We start from the raw sequence: 19,877 nt of genomic DNA, 5'->3' as shown, positions 1-19,877 counted from the left end.
TTCATTTATAACCAAAAAGTAGTTCATTTATGTTTTCACACATATCACAGCCTAATCAAATAATAGTCAGAAATAGATGCAAACCTTATGGTTGGTTGGTATTCATTTCATAGCACTGGAAATAGTAGTTGAATGCATGCTAAATTAGTTTCACTACAAAAATGAAATTAAGGGTGCTTGGTTGGTTAGCACACCCCAATTGGGATCTTTAGTGTTTGTGAAAGATATCAAAAATACGTACGTGAATATATATATATAATATATATATATATATATATATATATATATATAACCAATTGCTTTACATTTTCCCGTGTAAATAAAGCCGTTTGATTCACAGTCTGAACGAACCGATTCATTCCAAATGATTCGACACGTTATCAGATCGAGTGACTGAGCTCTCAGGTGCAGTTAATTACGCTCATTATAGAGAAGAACTGTGACGCACACATACTGAAGGAGCTTTTATCGTTGTGAAAGTAATCTTTATTCAGACAGGGTTTCAAATACTAGCAGTGTTTGGCTCTGTAACCGTTGAGAAGCTGAAAGTCTCGTGTTGGAGAGGAGATGATGGAGTTGTATGACATGAGCACAGCTCACAGGTGTTCATATGAGCAGATGTCTCTGGCCGAGATGCTGGAGGTTCAGGATCATCCAGTGAGTGAGGAGCAGGCCTGGGCTCTGTGTTACCAGCTCTGCTGCATACTCTCTCATCAGTCCGCTGAACAAACACGCAAAACAGCTGTGTCTCGGGCCGCGGAGGCAGTGCTGTTCTCCGGAGACGGCAGCGTCTCTCTGCGCCAGAGCAACAGTAGCAGTACCGGTGAGAGCACTAGATAGACCTGGGTGTGCATTGCAAACATGTGCTTTTAACATTTCAACAGTAAAAACTTTAGGAACTACCTATATATTTGTGTTTAAAGAAATGCTGGTTTTAATAGTTAAAGCGCATATTTGTGGTGCTGTCCATTCATTGCAAACAAAATTAGTTTACAGTAATGTACAGTTGAAATCTGCAGACGTCAATCTAAAAGCAGAAATCAATCATATTTCTATAAAAACAATTACATTATTGGAAGTAATTACTTGTTCAATTGATAGATATTCTTTATAACTCCGCAGTGACATGAATCGAAGGTTACCAGATCTACATTATAGAGAAAGAAAGAAATATTTTTGTCATTTCCTTGTTGAGACACTTTGTCATTATTCACATTGTCTTTATTTTACTTTTAATGTGTATTCTAGTGTAGTTCCTTGCCCCATAGACTTTTATTATGAGTGTGTTAATTAAAATAAGATACAGATTAAAATAATTGTATTTTTCATTTTCATTTTATAAACGCTTTTTAAACATGGATGTGATTTGGATGTAAAATCTGCACAGTTGTGTAGGTGAATCGGTTTACATTTTATATGCAAATTGATTTTTTTTTTTTTTTTTAAGGGCCTTTTTACAAAATGAGACTATTTCATAATCTTCCTTATTTTGCATACTACTATGTAATTTCACATTACAATTTTAATGAATTTAACATCTTTCTGTAGGTAATTCCTATGTGATAGAGACAGAGGAACAGGTATTTTCTTCAGATGCATAATCATAAATCTGTGACTGACTGATGCATGTGCCGTTGAGAGATGTCAATGTGTCTGAAGGCTGTGGAGTTTGTGGGCCGTCTTGTGTACTTGAGTCTGGACTGGGGTCTGGAGACGCAGGTGGAGCGTGAACTAAGCGAGACCTTGGAGATCCTGGTGTGTCAGATGACCAAAGTGAACCTCGGCCACCGTCAGCCCATCTGCAGCATCGCTGACGTCATCCACGTACTGAAATCCTCATCTACTGCATGCACTGAAGCCGAATAAACCTTTGCTGTGAATGCATTAATACATAAGTGGCCTGATCCTGGCTTCTGTCACCTGTTTTCCGGACAGGTTTGTAAGGAGCGCCTGTGCGATCCAAGTCAGGCAGCTAAACACTACAGGAGCGTGTGTTGCAGTCTGTTCTCGCACACCGTTGAGTTGTGTCAGTATCTGCAGATCCTTCAGCAGTCCAGGAAGGTGAGAGAACTCATCAGTGCATCCTAATACAAACCTCTGTGCAGATAGTGCATTCGTGTTGACTTTTAAGACGCATCTAGTTTGGTTCTTAGTCCTTTTGCTTTGGACTAAAAAAGAAACTGATATTTTTAGTCCTGGCTTCACTGTTCACACATCTTTTTTTTTTTATCTTTTTTTTGGTTACGTGAAAACTCTCAACAGAGTCTGCAGAAACTATTTGAATCCGAGACCCAACTGGTTGCACAAGTGACCACAAACTGGGTAAGCAGCACAGCTGTCATCACATTCATTTTATTTACTTTTTAAATCCACTTTCAAAAATGCCACTGTGCGTTTTAGTTTTTTTCGTCTTTCTGTCAGAAAGATTAACAATTTTAATTTAATGTTTTGCATTTTGTCCGTTTTCATGACAATTTGAATTTCAAAATTTTAAAACTTGGCGATTAAGCACAAAATAAGCCTTGTGTATGAAATTTCATGTCTTGTAAAAACATTCTCATTACTGTAATGGATTTCTTTCTGTCTAAATATGATTAGTTTGTGTCTGGAAAGGTGTGTGCACAATCCAGGGAAGTTTTGTGACTGTTAGTGGCTGACTGTTTGTTTGGCATGCTGCTGTCTTAATTGAAATATTTTCTGCTTCCAGTCATGTGACAGGACAACCATAGCTTCCTTAAAGATGTACACTCTAAAACGTTAAGAGGAATAAAATGGACTTAAGGAAACATGTAAACCAGCTTAAACTCTATTATACATAAAATCATTGCAATACTTTGAGAGGTAAAACATGTCTCTTGTGTGACTGTTGCTCTATTCACAAAGTTGGAAAGTGTATGATGCCTACACTGTAAAAAAAAAAAAAAAAAAAAAAAAAAAAATCTGTAAAATTTACGGTAAAAAAAGGCAGCTGTGGTTGCCAGAATTTTACAGTAAAAAATACGGTAGCAACATTTCAGGTTTTACAGTATTAACTTTAAATATACTGTTTCATTTACAGTTATAATTTTACTATACTAACCTATTGAAGTACTGAAATCTGTTTTGTACCTTTGTAATACACTGATAACCACCAGCAGGTGGTGATGAGAACGTCACATGACGAGCCAAAGCCCATCACAAGCGGCATTTAAATACTAACGTATATAGAAGGTGCACAGTGTCACTCACACAAACACTAAACACCATCATGATGACACTGAAATAATGCAATAAACAAATTTAACAACATTAGATGTAACCTACAACCCTAATGTACAAAACTGATAAGAAAAAACTAAGAAACATGGTTATTTCAACAACAGCAACAAAAAAAACATAAATTATGTTCCTTTTCTTCCAAAAATGGTGTACTACCGTAAAATTACATGTAATGTCCAATACAGCTTTCACCACCGTATATAGTAGGGAAATTTGCCGTTAACCATTTAACAGGTTTTTACTGTAGCATTTTGACCCTTTTTTTTACTGTTAAATTCACGGTCATTTTACAGTGTCGTTTTTTAAAATCTGTTTCACCATCAGTGATTTCTACAATCTATTCATTCTATACAATCAGTCGGATTGTATCCTGGATATTTCTTGCTTGCTTTCATGGTAAACATCTCAAATGCAGTGTCATTGTGAGTCCTATGTTTGTTTAGTTGCTGGTGTTGATCGCACTGCAGGCCTCCTCGTGGAGGGATCTGGTGGATGAGTTGAGCAGAGGTGTGCTGCTGCGGCCGCTTACGAAGAGACTGACCGCCAGCACATGCCCACAGCCTGCGGAGACCCCTCCGTTCAACCAGCTCCTGCGGGACATCCAGTGCAGACGATACTCACTTCGCAAAGTGCAGCTAACGGTACAGTCAGGCTTTGCTTATTTCCTTAAATCAATATATTTATTTCACTGAAGTTTTATTGGATGGATGTCTGTTATCTGAATGTGTGTTCTTGTATTAATAGGATGTAGGAGATGGTCAAAGAAAACTAGACCCTCACCAGACTCTTCTAGAGTTCATCCGCTCACGGCCAAAGTTGCGACCGGTGAGAATTTGCGTTTGTAAGTTAAGAAACTTAAAATTGACACTGTGACCATATGTTGTCTTGTGCCAATTCATCAATACATGTTGTTTCTAAATTTGCCATCATAATTTCTCATTAACATATAAAAAACTATTTTCTTTTTGGCTGATGTCACAAACCCTCTCCCTGTCATATAAAGACACTTTGACCATCTGATCCATTCCCTCTGAATTGCCTGCTTAATTTGTAAATTAACATTTATTTGTCCAAGATTGCATTTGTGACCCTGGAGCACAAAAGCAGTCTTAAGTCGCTGGGGTATATTTGTAGCAATAGCCAACAATACATTGTATGTGTCAAAATGATAAATTTTTCTTTTATGCCAAAAATCATTAGGATATTAAGATCATGTTCCATGAAGACATTTTGTAAATTTCCTACCTACCGTAAATACAGGTGCTTCTCAATAAATTAGAATGTCGTAGAAAAGTTCATTTATTTCAGTAATTCAATTCATATTGTGAAACTCGTGTATTAAATTCAATGCACACAGACTGAAGTAGTTTAAGTCTTTGGTTCTTTTAATTGTGATGATTTAGGCTCACATTTAACAAAAACCCACCAATTCACTATCTCAACAAATTAGAATATGGTAAAATGCCAATCAGCTAATCAACTCAAACACCTGCAAAGGTTTCCTGAGCCTTCAAAATGGTCTCTCAGTTTAGTTCACTAGGCTACAAAATCATGGAGAAGACTGCCGATCTGACAGTTGTCCAGAAGACAATCATTGACACCCTTCACAAGGAGAGTAAGCCACAAACATTCATTGCCAAAGAAGCTGCCTGTTCACAGAGTGCTGTATCCAAGCATCTTAACAGAAAGTTGAGTGGAAGAAAAAGATGCACAACCAACCGAGAGAACCGCAGTATTTTGAGGATTGTCAAGCAGAATCAATTCAAGAATTTGAATGAACTTCACAAGTAATGGACTGAGGCTTGGGATAAGGCATCAAGAGCCACCACACACAGACACACAGCTACAGTTGTCATATTCCTCTTGTTAAGCCACTCCTGAACCACAGACGACGTCAGAGGCGTCTTACCTGGGCTAAGGAGAAGAAGAACTGGACTGTTGCCCAGTGGTCCAAAGTCCTCTTTTCAGATGAGAGCAAGTTTTGTACTTCATTTGGAAACAAAGGTCCTAGAGTCTGGAGGAAGGGAGAAGCTCATAGCCCAAGTTGCTTGAAGTCCAGTGTTAAGTTTCCACAGTCTGTGATGATTTGGGGTGCAATGTCATCTGCTGGTGTTGGTCCATTGTGTGTTTTAGGAAACCAAAGTCACTGCACCCGTTTACCAAGATTTGTGGAGCACTTCATGCTTCCTTCTGCTGACCAGCTTTTTGAAAATGCTGATTTCATTTTCCAGCAGGATTTGGCACCTGCCCACACTGCCAAAAGCATCAAAAGTTGTTTAAATGACCATGGTGTTGGTGTGCTTGACTGGCCAGCAAAACTCACCAGACCTGAACCCCAGAGAGAATCTGTGGGGTATTGTCAAGAGGAAAATGAGAAATAAGAGACCAAAAAATGCAGATGAGCTGAAGGCCACTGTCAAAGAAACCTGGGCTTCCATACCACCTCAGCAGTGCCACAAACTGATCACCTCCATGCCACGCCGAATTGAGGCAGTAATTAAAGCGAAAAGAGCCCCTACCAAGTATTGAGTAAATGTACAGTAAATGAACATACTTTCCAGAAGGCCAACAAATCACTAAAAATGTTTATTTATTTATTTATTTATTTATTTATTTTGGTCTTATGAAGTATTCTAATTTGTTGAGATAGTGAATTGGTGGGTTTTTGTTAAATGTGAGCCAAAATCATCACAATTAAAAGAACCAAAGACTTAAACTCCTTCAGTCTGTGTGCACTGAACTTATTTAATACACGAGTTTCACAATTTGAGTTGAATAACTGAAATAAATGAACTTTTCCACAACGTTCTAATTTGAGATGCACCTGTATATCAAAAATTAATTTTTGATTAGTAATATGCATTGCTAAGAACTTCATTTGGACAACTCTAAAGGCGATTTTCTCTATGTAGATTTTATTTTTTATTTTTTATTTTTTTTTGGTACCCTCAGATTCTAGATTTTCAAATAGTTGTGTTTCAGACAAATATTGCCGATCATAACAAACCATACATCAATGGAAAGCTCATTTATTCAGATTCAAAAATCTTCAATTTCAAAAAATTGAGCCTTTTGACTGGTTTTGTGGTCCAGGGTCACATTTGTCAATTAACAGCTTTTGGCTTCCACTCCCATAGATTTCTTTATGTCCTCTTCCTCAGGCGTCCGAGCGTAGGATAGGCCTGAAGCCCAAAGAGCAGATCAGTCTGCATGAGTTGCTAATGGAGGAGATTCGCTCGACTGACCACTGCAAGCGTCTGGCACGCAACACCGAGTCGAACTATAAACGTACAGACACCTCTTAGTCCACAACGCTGGCCTTTAATGTTACTACTTTGTTCGCAAAGGAATTAGAAATGTATTTGAGCAATATCATGACTGTTTTTTTCTGTAACTGTAAATCACTGACAGTTGTTAGCTTTAAACAGCAGATGGCTTGACGGTTAATGAAGAAGCTGAAGAGCGTTGTTTCCTGAAGTCAGCTCCTCTCAAGATACGTTCAGATGTATGCGTCCACTTCAGATTCCTAGCAGCACTTACACAAATGCAAACTTGAAGCAGATTAAACAATTACTGCAGTATATAACCGTTTTTCCCGACTGTGCAGGAAGCTGTTGGTTCAGGAAGTGATGTGCAGGATGCCAGCTTTACAGGTCAGATCTTGATTTTAGTTGCTTTAAATACCGTAAATGAGGAAATGTTTGTTTCTGTGATTTTGATTTCAATGTTTATGGTTGTAGTGTTATTATGATGATGAAGAACATTGTTGTGTATTTGGTGTAATGCAATGTGTTTATGTGGTTTAAGGTTCAAAAAACATTTTCCATATAATGTACATTATAGTTTCTCCTCTATGCCCCACCTTCTGAAATGCGTAGATTTTTACAAAGCTCCTCGGTCTGAAAAGTAAGGTGTGCTGTGATTGGCCAGCTATCCAGCACATTGTGATTGGCCGAATGCCTCAAGCGTGTGACGGAAATGTTACACCCCTTAACATACTGTGATGCCGTCTCCCAGTAGCACGAGACATTTGCCTTGTCCAAATACACACACTTGCTGTCTTGGCCACTTGAGAGCACGTGCACGTGACAGGAAGTAAGTGCGCAAGACTGTCCAGGTCTTAAAAATGCCAGAGCGCAGTGCCCCTAACGCACACTAAATCCACACTGTCTCGAATACCGCTCCGGAGCAGTATTCAAGGCTTAGTGTATCCCATCATGCATCATGTTGTGGAAATAAATTGAGAGACTTTTTGACAAGATCACAAGAGGTCAAGGAAACCTTCCAATGTAAGTTAAATATTAATAATAATTAGATATTACTTATAATGTGGTAGTAAAACAAAGTGCTACATTTTTTATTTGTGCAAAGGTGAGTAGCCTATATTTTAGTACATCATTTGCAACTGCTTTTTATCACTTAATTAGAAGCACCAGAAGTTAAAGTGTGTCCCATCAGGTAATGAAAAGTTGTACACACACTTGTGGTCTTCATGTCACTTGAACACTTGAGCCAAATACAGGAAATACATCATATAAGTAGTCAAGTGATCAAGTGCACAGACCACGAGGGTATTTGGACAAGGCATGAGTCCAGCTGCTCTGCTCGTGCACATCCCATCATCGCTTCTCTTTTAGCAGTTCAGTCAATGTACTGTTAGGAGTAACTGAATAACTCGGGATATTAGTTTATACGCGTCAGAGGGAGTGTAAGGCACGTTTATAAACCAAATAACTCAAGTTATTTGTGGATTAGTGCGTACTGCAGATGCGAACCATTTCAAACGATTCAGAAAGACTTTGTGAACTGGTTCACTAAGAAGATCTGGTTAAATAGAAAGATTTGTTCGTGATCTGGACATCACTAGACGAGACAAAACCAATAAAACCCATTACAAACGAGGCATTTGTTGAATCCAGTGGGGACATAATTACTGATTATAATGACTTATACTGTCTCTTTACTCGTTGCGTATCGTGCTGCGTAAACAAAACCATGTCTGCATTTGTGATCGGAGAAACTACAAACAACAAGCACTGCTCTACTGCTTAAAACTCACGTTTGAATCATCATTGGCAAATTATTTAAATATAAAAATAACGTACTTACAGGCCGTGAGTAAGAAGCACCAGACTGTTCTTGCAAAGTTTGAACTGCCCAACTTTATAAAAAACAGCTGTTGTGCCACAGACACATTGCAGGCTACTGCTTCAGGACACAGTCCTCATCCTCCATGTACTGCACACATCTGAATATTTGGGTTGAACTGTTCTGGAACAGTGTTGAAATACAACTTAACCACTGATTTCTAGTCATGTCCTCTTTTGGAAGAGCAAGTATTTTCACTTTCACAACAAAACACAGTGTCTCCACAACATGGCGGCAGCGGCAACAGAGAGAATAAAAGTTACTCCTTTCTTTGTGTGAACATTTGGGTGGCGTTATGCAAATCTTCCCACACCGTGACGTAGATATGTGGGGATGTGTTAGAACGAGCCGTTTTAGGAGGGTGTGGTTGACTCTTAACTTTTATAAAGAATATCTCTTTGGGTTTGAGACTTTAGTCTTTGCAACTTTACAGATCTTCTTTATTCACCAAGAGCTTGTAACACTCCAAAGTGCAAGGAAAAATTAAAATTGCATCATATGACCCCTTTAAAAATAGCATTTTAATGAGAAATTGCATGTACCTATTAACTTATAACACCTGTTAGTACAGTAGTGAGAATTTGAAGATTAACAGATTCATTTTAAAGTGTCTGTCTATACATTTATTTTATTTTTTCTTTTGATTTTGAAATGTCGTGATGTGAAATTGAAAGGCGTTTCCTTTAAATGGGGATTTTCCCTCAAAAACATGGATGCATCTCATCTATCCATATTAACGTGTAGTCATGTCACAATCTCTCTCAGGCTTCAGACTCTGCGCAGGAAAGCGCCGGACCAGATCTTTTGCTAGCAACCGGGATCTCTTCAAAGTGGTGCGTCACTTTGTCTTGATTATGTTGTAATGAAGATGTTTTCTGCGTTCTGAAGTGGAACACAAATCACACTGTGCACTTCATATAAACAAAATGCCCAAAATGGCGAACTTTTGTTTATTGTTAAAGTGGTTTGTTTTGCTGTTATTTTGTTATTAAGGTTTTTTCATGATTTTTAAATTAATTTATATGTTTTTTGGTTTTTTGTGTGTTTTTTGTGCTGTTTTTAACCCCCTCATCAGAAGGCTCTGTTTGAATACTCACTCTCAGCTTTTGTAGTCACATTAGGATAAAGAAAAATAGTATTCTTAATTTTGAATAATTACGGAGAGGTGTGTGTGTGTAGTAGTGAAGTGCTATTACTCTCTTCCTGTTGAAGTGAAGAGGAGTAACAGGGGGTCTGTTCTCACCACCATCGTTGACGTCATGAAAATGCACAGTTCTGAGCAGGACGGAGGTGTGAAGGATATGTCGTGTGAGAGATATCAGGACTGGCGGGTGAGAACTCCTCCAATCCTGATTTAGGAGCTCAAAATATGTCATCTAAAAGTCTGCCGTCCTCAGGTTTGTTCTTGCTGTGCGATGAGGAGCCTGTATTTCACGTGGCATAACGTCTGCTCTGTGTGTCGGAGGTCAGATCACTCGTTTCTCTGATTCTGCGCATGATGAAACTGTTTTGTGACCTTTACGCTGTGTGTTCGCAGGGTTGTGTGTCCCAGGTGTTGTGTAGAGGTAGGCTGGAGTCTCCTGTGTTGAATCTTGAGATGTTATTAACGCTGTCTGGCCGTTCATTAGCATGTGTTCCCTGGATCAGATGCGTCTGCCCTCCAAGCGCTGCGTGAACCTCCCTCTGAGCTTCTTCAAGCAGATCGTGATGAAAGATGGCGAGCAAAGCCAGAGAAACTTCTGGAGCGAGCGCTGGTCCTGGAATTCAGTCTGGTGAGTGGAGCATATCAGCTGAACCAGTTACCCAAGATTTTGCACTTGAATAATAACAAACACAGAAGAATCAACTGATCTAATAAGTACACAAAAGAAAGAGGAACCTTTGACCTTTCTTTAACAGTGTAAGTGTTGTTTATTGGTGGTTCTTATGATGAAAATTTTGATATATTTTCTGGGGATATAGATCTAATATGTGGTTTATGAAATGCAGTATTTTAATTTATTGTGTGGTGAGCTCTCCTGTGACCTGTGAGTTTCCCTTTGGGATTAATAGTCAAATCCAATCAAGTATAATTATTATTTTTTGATTTTGGGTGGATGTTGTTGGTCTTGGAGAGCCGCAGCCCTGCAGAGTTTTGCTTCAGCTCTAATCAAACACACCTGAACAAGCTCCTCAAGGTCTGAAGGGTTGCTAGGAAGCTACAGGCAGGTGAGGTTTTATTCGGGTTGGAGCTGAACTCTGCAGGGCTGTGGCTCTCCAGGACCGGATGTATGTGATCGGCTGTAGCTGTGTGTTTGTGTCAGTGACAGAAGCTTTGTTTGTCTGCTCTGTGTCAGGATTCCTCTGGTTCTGGTGTCGAGCGCCTCCAGCTCACCATCCCTTCACACTCTGGCCACGCGTGACTGGTACAGTCAGGACATCTGTGTGCGCTGCCAGGAGGATCTGCTGCAGGCGTGCGACTCGCGGCCGTCCCGCTGTCCCGTCACAGACTCTCAGGAGATCTGATTGCTCTGTCCTGTTATCTGCTCCTTTATTTATCTGCCAGTGGTGTTCATGTGTTTGGGTTGGGTTGGTTGTTCACCGTGTGGCACCATATTTGTTCTAGAATTAATTTGTTTTTCACCAGTTGCATAGTTCGTTTTAAGGTTTTACGTTATGAACAAATTAAATATGCAGAACATTTTTACTAAGGTTTGAATGCATGTGGAGCGCAGTGATGATGGCCTTCGCTGCAGTTTAAAGAAATTAAAGCAAACCCACAGTGATGTTTCACAATGGTTTAAAAATAACTAAAATATACTTCAATAAAAGAATAAGACAAAGTAAGTTCTTTGTAATAATTCGAGTGAATGTTTTGCTGTAGGATTATTTGGGAGTGTCATATTTCAGTTAGATGATCCAAATTCTTGTGTCATGAAGGTCTTGGGATTTCATGCAAATCTGACCAGCAGCAGAAGTGATTTATTTTTTTTCAGAAATTTGTAGAAAAAAGGAAAAATATTGCAGGGCTTGACTGAACCATTCAGAGGACAATAATTTGATTGTAAGCTTTTTGGTTTTGAGCCAGTAGTGAAATTTAAGCTGAACACCTGTTGGTTGTAAAGTTCTGTCTGATTGGGATGTAAACTCCAAATCAATCTTGGTTGCCAGTTCACCGAACCATGTTGCTTAGTTTGGTTTAGTGTTTGAGTTTAATTGCATGTGTACGCTGAAACCCATAAATTGGCATTTTTTTTACTCAGAATTTTTTATTAGACTTTGTTAATAAATATTTCCTTTAACCATTTAAAATATTCCTTTTTTAATTAGGTTAGGTACTGATGCTGATATTACTGAAGAATAAACAGAAGGACCATTTAGCAATGGATTATTGTCTGACAGTAATGTCTTCATACAGTCAAAAACTCCTAATGAAGAAATACATTACTCATTAATGAAGCTGAAATGTTTTTTTTACAACATAAGATGCACTGTTTACAGGAAGTAGAGGTATAGCATCATATAATCTGATAATAATACGTAGTTGAACATGTCTTAAAGATCATAAGCATCAAAAAAGAAAATGAATAAAAAAGAAAAACAATACTATCCATCAAAAAAAAAAAATAATAACTAACCATAACACACCCAACAAAAAGAGAAAAACTCATTCATCCTTCCAAAAAAAATTAAAAACCCAACCCACCGATCCATCCATCCAATAAAACATAAGACAAAAATAACTAACCCTATCCCATCCATCCATCAAAGTAAATAAAGCAAATATAATAAAGAAAAAATATGAATAATAATAATAATAGCTACCCGCTCCATATTTGTAGCCAATCTCAGTGACGCCACAATGAAGCGCTCTGAACGCGTGTGACGTCACGCGCTGAGTGTTCCAGACTCGCGCGTTCCATACTCCTCTGAGTGTCTGACGCGTGTCAGGTGTTACTGTATACAAACACCTCAGAAGCACGTGAAGCCTGCAGTACAGCTACTAGACCCATTGCCGTTTAACGGGTTATACTTTAGTTTGTTAGTTTTTAATAACTGTTTTAAACTTTAAATGCACCATACAAGTAAACCTATGTAATAGTTAAACTCAAAGCTGTAATAGCACAGAGTTCTTCTGCATTATGCCATGAAACTTGTGTCAGTCGCTGAGTCCAAGCACCAGTGGATCATGAGACAGTTCAGGGATACAATACATTGTCAAGTGTCTTTTTAAAGAAATGTGCTGTGTATTTTATTGAAAACCAAAAAGATACCGTCTCATTTTAATCGGACAGCAAGCAGTCATGTCTGACAACCGACAGATGTGTTTTGTGTCAAATGATGGTACTATTAAATGATCTGTAAGCATGTTGGAGATCACAGTTTTTTTTGCAAATTAGCCGTGGATGCAGAAACACATTTCTTTGCATTTCCTTGTATTGCACGTGCAGCTATTGCTCTTTATACACTGATCCAAGAGTATGAAAAAATATTTTCCTGTGGCTTCCTCTAGTGGACAACATTAATATTACAGCCTTTGACCGCCATTGATAGAAATGGGTGATTTTATTAAATCATTTATAAAATCTTATGTGTATGGCATTTTCCTAATAATTCCTAATTCTTCTGTAAAGTTATTGTGAATTCTTGTCTAAATTTAAAAGCTGGTATCAGTCGTAGAGAGTATGCTGTAGTCCTGGATGTGGTTAGAAATGCTTTGTAAGAACACACGTCCCCAGTCTGCTCTGCTGGTACTGCTGGATGTCTCCTACTGTAACTTTCTGGAATAGCTGTGTTGATGGTTTGAAATGGCAAAGATTTAGGAAATTACCTCATAAATATTTAATAACAAATAAAGTTATTATAAAGCAATGTCTTTATAAATGTTACACCAGTAACTATTTCCTTGTGAACAGATTTAACTGTGATATTGACATGCTGTGTACTTTTTGTGGTCTACATACAGAAACGTTTTTTCATTTGTTTTGGAGTTGTTCTTATTCAACCAGTTTTTGGTTAGATTTCTGTTTGTTTGTTAGAGATCATATCATGCCCAGCTTTCAAATTTGTTTGGAAAATGTTTTATTTTTTGTTGTTTTTTTCACTTACGGTATGTCATTCCATAGGGAATATTATTTGATTCATTTGTTACTTTTGTTTGCAAAGTTTAGTATACATAAATGCAAGTATTGTGGTGATTACAAACCATTATTTTTCATTTTGAAGTCAGAAGTTATACCCAACAATCAAACCCTAACAATACCCAAAATCTATAATAAATAAGAAAGCTGTTAAGTGTATTAATGTATGTAAGCATTTCCATGTTTTTATTTAATATGTAAATTTTTCATTTTATTTTATTATTATTCATTTTTATCATTTCAATGTAATTTTATGTCCTCTCCTGGTCTTCACTCCTGGTTAATTTAACATGTTGAATGTGAATGTTTCAATAATAATAATAATAAAAAAAAACTAATATATTTTATATATTTTAATTTAGATTTGTAAAATAATATGCATAATATAATATTAAAATATAAATAACTGTATTTTTAAATAAATAGAATTATTGAACACTTACACATTTTTGAATAATTACAATTTAATTATAGCTAGTAAACTAGTAATGCAACACATTCTCAACAATTATACTTTAAGCAGTGTATTAGTTAGTATGCTACACTCTAAGAAAAGTGTAAAAATAGGACACAATCTACTATGTTAATAATATGAAAGAATTTTCTGTATTGTTTTTTTACCCGCATTTTAAATTACACATTGTGTTTAGATTACACATTGTGGATAATGTCCTGGAAAATTACTAGCATCTTTTCTGTTTTTCTTACAGTGTACTAACTGATCAACAGTCGCAAGGTACAAGCTACTAACAAAGTGTATCATAAATGAACAATTATTCACTTATTATTATTAAATTGAACCATTGCAAATAGCATCTAACTGAGTTCACGTGATGTGTGTACTGCTAGGCATCTTTGGTTTCCTCTTTTTGTGGAATTTAGATGGCACACATTTTATTTGCTTAATATAGTGCCACCTTGTGGCCGATTCTCACCCAAAATACACAGTCTCATGTACACTGTAAAACCTGACAAGTCACAGTAACTCAAACCGTTTGAGTAAACAGATTGCCTTTACTTAAACCATGTAAGTTTTAAAACTTTGCAATCATGTTATCAAGTGATTAATTAAGTGCTGATTGAGCTTTAGTGATGAACAGCTGCTGTTAACAAACAGCATCACCAGCTCCACTTATTAATAACCAGACTGACTTTATTTCTGTCAGACGTCTACAGAAGATCTTATTGAGAATTAACTAAGGTTTAGATGTTGATTTATTGTTTCATTTGAAGTAACCATGTTAGAGATCAGTGTTTGCTTTAGTTGGGCTCTTGACCCTTGATTTCTGCCTTAGATGATTTTTTTTGGACGTTGTAACCATGTGTTTTTGAAACATGTTTGTTATAACTCCAAAAACCCAGAGAAAATATGATCAGGTATTGGTCGTTATACAGCATATTGGTGATGACAATCATCAATTATGGAGCTGTTTAGAGTCCAAAATCTGACTAAATAAGTGTTCTCATATAGTTAGTTCAGTTGATTACAATGAAAGCCATTCATGAAGTCAGTATTTCATAATCAGTTAATATAAAGGACTTCCCAAACAGCTTGGTCTTTTGTGGTGTCAATTAGTCACACACAGACATCAATAATCAGAATATGAACCTCAACAATTACGAAAAAAAAAAAAAAAAAACATGCTGCAATGCATGCTGGGTACTATTGTAGTACAAAAACTCATCCATGGCTCCCAGCATGCTCTGCTGCATTGTTTTTTTTTTTTTTTTTTTTTTTTTATGGTCACCATTGTTGAGGTTCATATGCTGATTATTGATGTCTGTGTGTGACTAAGGGACACCATAGAAGATCAAACTGTTTGGAAAGTTCTTTATATTAACTGATTATCACAGAACCACTGGCTGTTAGAATCACTTTTACTGTAATCAATCCAACTAATTACACAACACCTATTTCATCAGAGATTAAACTCCAAAACAGTTCAAAAATCAATGATTGTCATCACCAATATACAGTATAACAACCAACATCTATTAAAAAAAAATGCTAACCTGATTGCACTGTAAGTTGCTTTGGGATAAAAGCAGCTTCTAAGAGTGTGAGTGTGTGTATAACACTTGATGATATTTTTTCTGGGCTTTTGAGTTACAACAAATGGTTACTACAGCCAAAGGAAATACTAAGACAGAAATCAAGGGTCAAGAGCCCAACTAAAGCAAACACTGATCTCTAACATGGTTACTTCAAATGAAACAATAAATCAACATCTAAACCTTAGTTAATTCTCAATCAGATCTTCTGTAGACGTCTGACAGAAATAAAGTCAGTCTGGTTATTAATAAGTGGAGCTGGTGATGCTGTTTTGTGGGGTTGTTTAATCAGATCTTGAGAGATTTAATGTATTTTATTTCAGTTTATTTTATCTAAGGCTGTGTCTGAAGTCAGTTGTAGTTCTTGTGTTTCTCTTTTCCTCAGCAATTCTGTTTGTTAACAGCAGGTGTTCATCAATAATTCACAAGTATCACTCAATTAATCACTTAATTATTTAATTGCAATGTATATTTTCTTTCAGTGAACTCAACTGAATTAAGTTCAGAGTACTCGCAACTATTAGTTTTAAAACTTAAATGGTTTAAGGCAATCGGTTTCCTCAAACAGTTTGAGTTAACATAACTTGTCAGGTTTTAGTGAGGCTGTGTCTGAAGTCAGTTGTAGTTCCTTTCTTTCTCTCTTTTCTTCAGTAATTCTGTTTGTTAACAGCAGGTGTTCATCACTAATGCTCAATTATCACTATTAATCACTTAATTACTTAATTGCAATGTATATCTTCTTTCAGTGAACTCAACTGAATTAAGTTCAGAGTACTCATAACTGTTAAGTTTTAAAACTTAAATGGTTTAAGGCAATCGGTTTCCTCAAACGGTTTGAGTAAACCCAACTTGTCATGTTTTTAAGGGATATTTGTTTACACAAAAGGGTTTGAGTAACGTTACTTGTCGGGTTTTACAGTGTGTTAGTTTTTAAAACTTAAAAGGTTTAAGGCAATCGGTTTCCTCAAACGGTTTGAGTAAACCTACCTTGTCAGGTTTTTAAGGATATCTGTTTACTCAAACGGTTTGAGTTAAGTTACTTGTCGGGTTTTACAGTGTAGGTCATAACCACTGAGGGTGAGCAGCCTTCTGAAACCTAAAATGACAAATGGACAGCCCGGTATGTATGGACCTAATGGACATGCTCGCTCTGTGCCCATTGTTAAAAAAAAATCAGCAAAAATGCAAGTGCACATGATTTGAGATAAGGCCTAAAACCTCGGTCTCTGAGGCCTGGGCATGTTTAGGGCAGAAAAAGAATTGGAAAAATAGTACAACCTTTGGTACCTGTGATCCAAACGCTGTGCGGCCTGATAACATAGTGAGTATTGCTTGAAGTATATCTACATTATGCACTCATCTTGCTGTGCTAACTGAATTCACAAACTGTCAGACGTCTCTACACAATGCATCTTAAGAGACAGGTAGAGCTGGCAGAGGGCAAGATCGAAGTGAACAAGAGAAAGCTGCAGGACATGCACCTTGTGTATGAAGTATCTAGAAAGTGAATTTTTTGAGGTATTAGGATATCATTTCTTATTGTGCAGCAAATGGTGCCTTTATTGAGGTTTTCAGCATTCCCAACAGAATAAAGGCACATGGCACTTTCTAAGAATCGCAGCGCTACACAGATCATCTGTGGGACAGTGAGAGAGTGGCTCCGCGCTGTTCTGTGTTGTATCTTTGGACCCAGAAGCCTACACAGATATCGGATGCCATCACCTGAGAATCTGTACCTCTCAGTCAGATATTCATCTGCAAAGGCCAGTGGTTCTGACATGTCCTGGAAGACTCTTTCATGCCCGAATGCTCGTCTGAGTATTAACACTTCCTCGTCTAGTACATCATCCAACAAAGGGCACGCCATCGTTAAGAGGAAACACCTGAATCCGACTTTAGCCTATATATACTACATATTAACCTCGTCAAGGACTTAAATGAAACAACCGTTTGCAACTTAATCAGCCATTTCTTATAATCTCAACCAATGCAATAATATATGTATTCATCAAACCTCTGACAGCAATATGAACAGTCTTCATAATAATAATTTTTTTTAATGATTTATGTATTATTCTGTATAATTCTGTTTCATTTATAAGATGTTTTGGCAAGGTGCTCCATCATGCTGGAAAAGGCACAAACGCTGACAAACTCCAAGCATTTATTATGGAAGAATGGTCTGCAATCAGTCAGGATGTGTCCCAGAAGCTGATTGACAGCATGCCAGGGTGAATCGCAGAGGTCTTGAAAAAGAAGGGTCAACACTGCAAATATTGAGTTTTTGCATAAACTTAATGTAACTGTCAATAAAAGGCTTTGACATATATGAAAGGCTTGCAGTTATACTTCAGCACACCATAGTAACATTTGACAAAAAGATCTAAAAACACTGAAGCAGCAGACTTTGTGAAAATTAGTCATTCTCAAAACTTTTGGCCACAACTGTATACTGCACAAACTGTATTTTCTATAGGCCTACCCTTCATTTTTAGGTTTTCAAAAAATGATCTGTATGATTTCTGTATTATTCTGTATGATTTATAAGCTGTTTTCTTCATGGAGATAAAATGGACCAACATTAAAAAAATAATATAGTAATTTATAGTAAATACTATAGTGTTTTTGAACCATAGTAAAGTACTTGAACTGTGGAAATGCCTTAAGATGGATGAAGTCATTTTTTCAAAATAGGAGTTTTTCAGGAGAGTTTGTATCGGCATTGGCACCCATTTCTTGTGGTGTCCCTCAAAGGTTATATTTTAGCACCTTTTTTTTCTTAAGGCATTTGTTGTGTAAATGAGGTGAAATCATGGATGGATGCTAACTTTTTGAGTCTTGATTGATTGAAAAACAGAGGTGATTATATTAGGTCCCTCTGAAATTAGTGATACGGCAGAAGCTAACTTGGTAATATTAAGGTCTTTTAGGAAACAAAAAAGTAAAAATATTGTATTTAAAATTTAACTCAAATAAGCAAAGTTGTCAAAGCTAGCTTCCACCAATTAAGAATGATTGATAAGATTAAGCCTATCTTTGCACATTAACCCCCGGTTTCACAGACGTAAGTCTAGTTTGGTCTTAAGCCTAGTCCCAGACTAAAATGTAAATCTGAGCTGTTTCAACTGAAAGAAACTTCCACTGATTGATCTTAAAATATATCAGTGCCTTTATTTTGTCTCAAGAGGGACACCAGTAATGTTGTTTGTGAGGCACATTTATAAAAAAAATACTTAAATGTCCTAATTGAACTATGGCTTAATCCTGGCTTAGTCTAAGCCCTGTCTGTGAAACCAGGCTATAGACTTGGAGAAGCTTATTCATGTTTTTAATTTTTCCTCAATTAGATTATTGTAACTCACTTTATAACGGTACTCAAACAAAACTTTTGGACAGATTACAAATGGTTCAGAATTCAGAGCAGGTTCTTCTTCGGGGGCAGCATGGATGTCATCGTCGAGGGACCAGATGGTAGGACACACAAAGAGGTCTGGAGGGAGCACAGGTTCTGGATCCTCAGATACAGGGTCAGGTGAGTGAATTCTTGATAGAGCATTGGCTTTAGTATTTCTATGTCCTGGACGGTATGTGACGATGAAGTTGAATCGAGTGAAGAATGATGCAGGTAGAATTTCAGGTAGAGGTAGTATTGGCGAAGCCGGCGAAGTACTTGTGTAACATGATTAATATGGTCAGCGAGATTGGAGGAGTAGATGAGGATATCATCTATTTAGACGATTACAAATTTGTGAAGTTTGTCACGGAAGATTGCGTTCATGAAATTTTGAAAGATTGAAGGTGAGATGGAGAGCCTGTATGGGATAACCTGATATTCATAATATCCTGATGGAGTAATGAAAGCCTTCTTCCACTCATCTCCCTGACGAATGCGGATTAAGTTATAGGCACTGCGGAGATCTAGCTTCGAGAACAGGTGAGGTCCACGCAGTTCCTCGAGTAGCGCTGGTTCCAAAGGAAGGGGGTAAGCAAACTTTACCATCTGGGAGTTTAGATCGCGATAGTCAATGCAAGATCGAAGTCCTCCATCTTTCTTGGCCATAAAGAAGAAGCTAGAAGCCTCTGGAGAGGTGGATGGTCTAATGAACCCCTGTTGAAGTGCTTCCTGGATGTACTCATCCATGGCCTTGTGCTCCGGGATAGATAATGAGTAGATTTTACCTTTCAGGTAATTTGTCTCCAGGCAGGAGGTTTATCGCACAGTCCCATGGCCGGTGTGGTGGAAGTTTTGTGGCAGCAGTCTTGCTGAAGACATCCTGGAATGCCCTGTACTCCTCTGGG

General features: G+C 37.4%; 1 protein-coding gene across 3 annotated transcripts; it reads left to right on the top strand.

Annotated features, from left to right (window-relative positions):
• The first annotated feature begins 393 nt into the window (after positions 1 to 393).
• On the top strand, positions 394 to 11,209 carry zgc:114123 (uncharacterized protein LOC569174 homolog). 3 transcript variants are annotated; one of them, XM_042751197.1, is made up of 16 exons: positions 394 to 823; positions 1,549 to 1,580; positions 1,660 to 1,824; positions 1,936 to 2,061; positions 2,263 to 2,322; positions 3,702 to 3,899; positions 4,003 to 4,083; positions 6,420 to 6,546; positions 6,690 to 6,763; positions 6,866 to 6,911; positions 9,172 to 9,239; positions 9,618 to 9,737; positions 9,804 to 9,871; positions 9,944 to 9,971; positions 10,054 to 10,178; positions 10,743 to 11,209. In XM_042751197.1, the coding sequence occupies exons 1-16, from the start codon at positions 568 to 570 to the stop codon at positions 10,909 to 10,911; spliced, it is 1,743 nt and encodes a 580-aa protein (XP_042607131.1). In that variant the 5' UTR covers positions 394 to 567; the 3' UTR covers positions 10,912 to 11,209. The 3 variants fall into 3 exon arrangements, with proteins under 3 accessions (XP_042607131.1, XP_042607130.1, XP_042607132.1); XM_042751196.1 differs by having other exon boundaries at positions 395 to 823; positions 6,687 to 6,763; XM_042751198.1 differs by having other exon boundaries at positions 396 to 823; positions 3,726 to 3,899; positions 6,687 to 6,763.
• The last annotated feature ends 8,668 nt before the right edge of the window (positions 11,210 to 19,877 follow it).

This window comes from Cyprinus carpio, chromosome B23, assembly GCF_018340385.1.
Source record: "Cyprinus carpio isolate SPL01 chromosome B23, ASM1834038v1, whole genome shotgun sequence".
Taxonomy (NCBI): Eukaryota; Metazoa; Chordata; class Actinopteri; order Cypriniformes; family Cyprinidae; genus Cyprinus; species Cyprinus carpio.
The sequence above is the reverse complement of the archived record's forward strand: the minus strand, read 5'-3'. Positions and strand labels throughout refer to the sequence as shown.